The sequence below is a fragment of the Athene cunicularia genome (genome assembly GCF_003259725.1).
Source record: "Athene cunicularia isolate RWA chromosome 3 unlocalized genomic scaffold, athCun1 chr3_part1, whole genome shotgun sequence".
NCBI classification, from domain to species: Eukaryota; Metazoa; Chordata; class Aves; order Strigiformes; family Strigidae; genus Athene; species Athene cunicularia.
In genome coordinates, this window is record NW_020799097.1 from 26,764,518 (window position 1) to 26,771,945 (window position 7,428).

At 35.8% G+C, this 7,428-nt stretch overlaps 1 protein-coding gene across 4 annotated transcripts in view; it reads right to left on the reverse strand.

Annotated features, from left to right (window-relative positions):
- BMP5 (bone morphogenetic protein 5) overlaps window positions 1–2,273 on the reverse strand; it is a 59,299-nt gene extending 57,026 nt beyond the window's left edge. The window contains exons 1-2 of one of the 4 annotated variants that reach the window (XM_026846296.1): window positions 1,600–2,243; window positions 1,063–1,430 (exon numbers count right to left, since the gene is read on the reverse strand). In XM_026846296.1, coding sequence (XP_026702097.1) covers window positions 1,063–1,312 — 250 coding nt within the window. In that variant the 5' untranslated portion in view covers window positions 1,313–1,430; window positions 1,600–2,243. Of the gene's footprint in view, window positions 1–1,062 lie in introns of all 4 variants that reach the window. The other 3 variants (XM_026846297.1, XM_026846293.1, XM_026846295.1) reach the window with 3 other exon arrangements.
- Window positions 2,274–7,428: the final 5,155 nt, after the last annotated feature.

Here is a 7,428-nt window from a genome sequence, read left to right on the forward strand (position 1 = left end):
AAGCAAGAGTTCATCATATTTTGTACCAGTTTACAGAGAAACTTCAAGTTTTCAATTAAATCTCTTGCTATTCAGATCAAATGAGAAGGGGGTTTTAGCTAACTTTATGAGTCCTCCAGCATTTAAAATACTTATAAAAATAGTAAATACATTCCATGAATTATTTGCAGCTTTCTTAATGAGATTTAAGTTGCTTTCTATTAAAAAAATCTGTAACTGCTTTTTTAACCACAACATAACTGGTAAACATGTTTATTATACTCAGAAGCCAATATAATTTAGTTGTATCAGTTTTTGTGTCTGAATTGATATCAGTTTCAAAAGCATTCTTTGCTTGTATGTTTCTGATGTTTAATGCTCTACTTGTTACTTAATTTATTTATGACACAAAATAAAAACCATTGCAGACTCTGAGCACCATGGCAGTATAATAAAACACAGTCTGTGGTTATTAAATAGAAATAACAAAGAAACAGCAACAGATTATTTAAAATCCAGCCATCCAGCTGAAAAGATAATAAAACTCTTAGTATTACCAACAGAAAAAAAAAAAAACAACAAAAAAAACCCCAAACCAACTAACCTAAGATTTTTTTTTTTCAGAAATAGCTCTACTTTTCCCTTTTCATAACATTCTAGGCTTTAAAATATTAACAACTGATGTTTGTTCATGTCTGAGCTTTAAGCAAAACAGTGAGGGAAATAACCAAGCAATAGGCATAAGTGTTTGATTTTTTGAGATTTAAAAAAAAAAAAAAAAAAAGGAGTTAGTTGGCCTAAGGCTAGAATTTTCATTACATCAATGAAAGAAAGAAAACAGAAGCCAGCAGAGGGGAGTTATAGAAACTGACTATATAAATAGTGAGAAAAATCTTTTTCCATGGCCACCTACAACGTAGCTACTTTACCATCAGTGCAACTTTTCTTTTACCGGTGGCACAGCAGCCTGGGCCCGATCCTGCCCTTTTAGAACCTGTTACAGTCCAGCCGAGAGGTTTGCCCCTTGCAAGATCGGACTAACAGTTTGTCAAAGAGAGCAGAAAAAAAAATTTTTCCACGTACCTAAATTGACAAAGCTCATGACCATATCAGCATCATTCAGAAAGTTGGTGTCATGCAGGCTGGCTAAGGGAGGATTCTGTGTGGTCAGGGGGCTCATGCGAGATAATTGTATTCTCCGCGAATATCCATTTGGAGAGGCAGGGTATCCTTTCCGCATCCCTCTGCTCTCTCCTGCCATTGATCCCTTTAGTGAATACTCCAGCTCCTCAGTATCCTCTTCATTTGTCATGGCATTGTACAGGTCCAGCATGAAGAGGGGTGCAGAAGAAGCCTGCTTTCCTGGTGAAAATGGTCTGGGTCTGTGAGGTAAACCCAGGATAGAGAGAATCTCTCTTTGAATCTCCCTTCTCTCATGGTTCCGCAGCCTCCTGTAAATAAAACTCGAATGGACATGATTGTCTCCTAAACCTCCCTGTGCGTGACCCACCAGAACCCAGCAATTCCAGAGCAAGCCCATGAAAGCTTTGAGCACAGTTAGGTTCATCTTTGAAAAGAAAAAGAAGAAGGAAAAAAAAATTTAAAAATCTTTTCTCCTACTTGTTCTGAGTTCCTATGAGGTCTGCTTTCCCAGTGGCTGAAAAATGAAATTTACCTATTCTTCATGTCAATGTCATCTCTAAACGTAACATCTTTCGTGATTTCTCTCCCCCCACCCTGTTTAAATATTATGGAATGTGTCAGGTTGCAGTTATTTCTAAGAAAGCTGAAATTCAGACTTCCAGTTTTCCACTGTTGTTATCAGTTTTTCTGCATTTATGGAGCAGAAGACCAGTATTTTGTCAGCTGACCTAGGCATTCCTATATAAACCTTAGATAACCAGGTCTTTGGTGAGGAGCTGTATTAGCAAGAGCTGTTCTTCTGACACATTGTAGTTCCCAGAGTTATCTTCCCTCGTTATTCTGAGTTCTTCGTACACCTTGCGCTCTTCCCAAGATAAAATCCTGAGTCACAGATTTGTCTTGATCTGTACCTTGGTGGTGTAACACATATTTGTCCAGCAGCCTGGTGATAACTTTAACATCTTTTGAATCGCTTGAGTGTAAAGTAATTCTAAAGCATGTACTAATCGAATTAATGTGTTGCCATGAATTTACTCGCAAAAAAACCCTTCTGTAAATCCATTCAACCCTTTTCAGCTTCTGAACTGTTATTTCCAACTCTAGCAGGCACAAATATAACAGCTCTCTTCAAGAGAGATCTAAAGACTAATGTAAGCACAACCCTGCTGGGAAAGAAGAGGCTTCTCATTGTAATTTGAAACGGGTATAGCAAAAAAGTCGTTAACCCTTCTCTTGCCAGACAGAGCTTTAAACCTCTCCCCCCCTCAATTTACAGTAATATACCCAATTTTGTCTGTCAGCTATTTTTTTCCTAACAGTTTGCAGAATTAATTTTAACTTTAACAGTTTTAGGATATATAGATAGCTAAAGGCATGGTGTAATCTGGAAGCTCTTGTGAGTCTCCTTATGAGTCTATGATTTAGTAAACTTCAATAGGAAACTCTCATAACAGACTTAAATAGCATCTCATTAATTCAATAAATGTTTATATTTTAGGTAAGTTTAGCAAACAAAGGTGACCTTTTTAATAAACTCTGTAGGAAATTTTGTCTGTGAGGCTTGATTCACTCTTTTCTAAAAATTTCGGGAATGCAATCTGAATGAAAACAAATTTATTCAGCAAGTGAGATTTTAAGTTGTGCATAGCCAATGGTGTAATTATGGTTATAATCACAACTTTCATAAACTGTAATTTGCAATTATAATTTATTCAAAGTACATTTTGACTCATAAATTGCTATACTACATTCTTCAGTAAGTATCAGAAGCTAAAATTTAATCCCACAGCCTATTATTAACGCAGAAAGAAACAGCTTAATTTAAGAAATAAGAAATATTAAATAGATTTTAAAGCTGCTGCCCATGTAGTTAAGGTTCAGCTTAGAATTTTCTGACAGCCAGCAACTGGTGTTTTCATCTCACTAAAACAAAATTGCAGTGCTAAATTTCATATAGCTCAGATTACTGGTGATCATTTTCACCACTCCTATGATTTGTTTTTGGTCTTGAGGAGACTTTCTTTTGATGAAGGGGAGCAAAAAAGGACAAAAAAGGTTAATACATGACACTGAGGAAAAACCAAGTATATAAAATGCATCTCATCCGGTTTTCCCTTACATGACTAGCACCTACTCAGCAAATCACACAGTTCTTGAGAAGGCTTGGGAGTGTGACAGCAAGTATAGTCACACCCTAAGAAGGCAGGAACAATTTATCTAGTATATTAAGCACAAATGAGTTTTTCTCATATACTGTGAGTCCTATTCTATATTTACAGTGTAGTCCAGCTATCATTAAAATACAGCTGATTCTCTCTCATAAATCAGCACACATAATGGACAATGCTTCTCTCAAGGAAGGATTTATATCATACGAGACCTGCTGAATTAACACGAAAATTAATTATTAGGCTATTTCACAGAAGTCCTGTTCTTCTCAGCAGAAGAACAGTCAGAATCAAAATGTTTTCTCTTGTCATTGAGAATTTCCCTCAAAATCCATTTGTTGTAAGAAAAACGTTATTTCCCAGTTTTGTTTTTCTTTCACTTGTCCTGCTCAGACAGTTGCAGTGATACATGAGACTTTACCATACATATGTCTTTTTTGAATTTGGCCATCATGTATCCGGCAATAAGGTTTATTTCTCTTTTCCAGCAATATATTTCCCTTTTTCCCCTAAGCATTCATAAAAGCCAGTGGATTGATTGCTCAGAGGATTTAAGTCCTCAGCCCATCAGTATGTTCAGCAATAGAAATTTCCTATATTATCCCACTAGAGTGTCTGGAGTTCCACATTTAGTTAATCTCCTCCCATTTAAAAAGCAAAAAATGCCCTCAAGTTTGAGGATGGTTTTATGTAATAAACATTTTTCCAGACAGAAACTGAGTAAGAAAACATATAAGCTAGTAATCATATGTTTGATGAAAACAGCTTCTGTTATTTTCAGATGGAGTCACAACCAAGCATATAACATAAATGAAAAAGATTTACTTTACATTAACCTACCCTAAACAGAGGCACCAAACATCCTTAACTAGAACACAAACATAAAACCAGTTTTTATTAATATAAACACAATGTCCTTTTTTAATAAACCTGTGTTCCATAAACAATTGTTGTTAACATGGGTATTTCATACATGGGAGAGATAGCCAGCTCTAAAGATGAAAGCCTTTGCTAAAGAAGTGAAAAGGATCTGTAATATCTGATAGGTCCATTTTCATATTTCCAATATGAATCAATTTACTTCTAAAGAAAAAATACCACATACAATTTCAGCATGTCAAGATATTTTATTTGATAATACATAAAAATAGATTGGCACAGATATCTGGATGTAGTTTAGGTTAGGGTTCAGTTTCAAAGTCACCTTAGATCTAAGTTTCAAGTTTTACAACAAAAAATTATTCCGAGCTGTTTGCATAACATTGAAACTTAAAAGAAATGCCACATTCATGCCATTTTTAGGTGCAGTCAAATCTAAGTAATATGTGAGGTCAGTATAAAGCATTGACCAAAAATCAAAACCAGGGGTTTGAACAAGATGCTCCAGAGATTCTAGTTTTATCCTGCATCTAAAACTGAAATTTTGAAATATAAAACCCACACAGATAGATCTTCTTTCTTCCTCAGGTTCTCAACCTGGAAGCAACATAAGAAATAACCTGACCAGCCTTTATCTGGTCCTTTAAAAGTCAAAGGAAAACTGAAATAACTCCAGAAGTGAGGTCCCATTAGGGACAGATTTCTGACAGAGGAACATGTAGACAGTGGAGCACCTGGAGAGCGGGGTCTCAGGGACAGGAGAGCAGCAAAGCACCATCCAGGCACCCCTGGCAGCACAAGGTAGGAAGTAGTTGCAGGAATTTCTTAAACATTGCGGCATATATGTACACGATGAGTGGATTCAGGGCTCATTAAGTTTGTACTAACCTAAACAACATTAAAGCAAATATCATAAGGGAAGTAATGAAACCTAGGAATCCAGATCTCACCAATGTCAGATTCTAATGGAACATAACACTGCAACAGTGAAAAAAATTATAACTACCCAGCAGGTCACTGCAATCACTGAGGTTGCAATAGTTTTTATGGGCAATGCCCACTACTTGAAAATATGTAAAATTAGTGAATGTCTACTGAATGCAGAATCCCTCTGGGTTCTCAATATCACATCAGCTGAGAATGATTTTCCACAGCAATGGTTCTCTGTAACTGCCTGACAAAATAGATTAAACTGCAGACCATCTCCAAGATATTTTCAACCTAAATCTGAAATCTACACATGCACACTGAATGATTCTGCTGGCCCTTTTCCTTTTAATGGCCAGCTAAATTTGGCATTCAGATCAATATTATGCATAAACAGATGTTCCACCATTAAAAATGTGTAAATCTGTCCTTGTTATCTCTCTGCAAGGCTATAGCTGCAAAAACTACATGGAGAAATACTTTTATAAAAAGGTTTCATGAAATCAGGAAAATCATTAAAGGTTAAAACTACAGATTGCCCATCAAAAAGAAAGCAAGTTGTCTGAACTCTTCCTGGGACAGAAGTGTTACACAGACACTCTAGTTAGGCATACCTGTAACCAAGTTGTATTTACAATGGTACGGACTGCATGAGGCATACATTCAAGCCTCTGGACATAAGTATGTAAATGTTCATATGCTCCAAATGTCCAATCTACAAAATATTTATGACATCTTTCACTCTTTTTATTTGAATTTTATCGTTTGATTTTGTATGATAGTTGTATTACTCTGCAAACATAAGAAAGAAACACAAAAAATCTTTTTCTGTATCAGTAAAAGATATGTCTCCTAATACAAAGGGAATTCCATTTGTAATGGACACAGTGTGAAAATTGGTAGAATTAGCTGCAGAAACTGCAGTTGAGACATAAACTGAGTATGATTTTTGTAAATGTTGCATATCTATATAAACCCCTTTTATTCTGAATAATTTTACAACATTTTGCCAATCAATAGACAGGAATCATGTCAGATGCAGAAACACTATGGGTTTTGGAACAGAAAATTAGTTCAATGTTATTATTTTATTTAACTTCGTATCAGGAAAGAAAGATAGCTGTCCCGAACCACAAAGATAGCTGTGCTCCTGAGACACAGGGAAATTTTAGGATAACCACTGGGGTTTTACCTGACATCTATACACTTTACACATATTCCTGGGGATTGTTAAGCATTATATAGAGTACTTCCATTTTATGCTGCAGGCAGAGGAATGCATTCCAAAATAATACTTGCTATGTGGAAGTGTTCAATACTTAGATTACAGTGCTATTTATTCAGTTACTATCAGTTTCCTGCAGCAAAAGAGTTTTTCATCCCGGATTTCAAAAGCTCAGGCAAAGTCACAAATCAGCCTAGGAGGTAAGTCATCAAGCATTTTATAGATTGCATTTAATAGAACACTTTGTTTAAAATTTACAGAAAGACCTCCAGCTTTAAGTATAATCATCTGTGAAGTTTGTTCTATTCATAGTACTACGCACAATGTTGTAAAGCTATCAGCACAGAATAGTCTGTAGCATTAAAAATATATTCTAACATCAAGAAAATAGATAAAAAATAATTTTGCAATCTGCCTGAAGGCTTTTTTTAAAACCTATTGTGTTGAAGGACAAAAAAAAAAAAAGAAAAACTTGTTTCACACATACTCCTCAGAATACATGAACCGCAAAATATACAATTAATAATATAATCCAACATCACAGTGCTGTCATTTGCATAATTTACAAACCCAAAGAGCTCCCAAAAAACCCTTTGGTTTACAATAAGACTCTAATTAGTTTTTTTTTTTTAAAAAAAAAAAAAAAGGAAAAAGGAACTGCACTGAGGCAAATACAAAACACTTGGACAAGAGCAACATATGTAAGTAGCAAAGCATAGCACTTTTTAAGAAGATTATTCTTGGCTCAGCTTGTAGAAGGGTTTTATTGTGCCCCAGCCGCAGACTGGTACCTGCTAGTCTCCTTCTCTGGCTGCAGCACGGCCACAGCATTTTGTGGTGTTCCCGGGCAGGGAATCTCTTCTGCCTCTTGCTGGACGTCTTTTTGTTTTCAACCACAGATACTTATAGAAATTCATTCCTAAACGTATGCCTTCTAGGTAGCGACATTGCACTATTGTTCATGTCGTGAAATACTGTACCTATCTAAACATAAGAATTATTTCTTTCCCTGAACATTTTGCTACTAAATTCTATAGCCGTGGCTTTAGCACCTCTACTGGCAACTGGATGATGCAGCAGTCTCTCAATCTCTAAATTAGTTGGGGG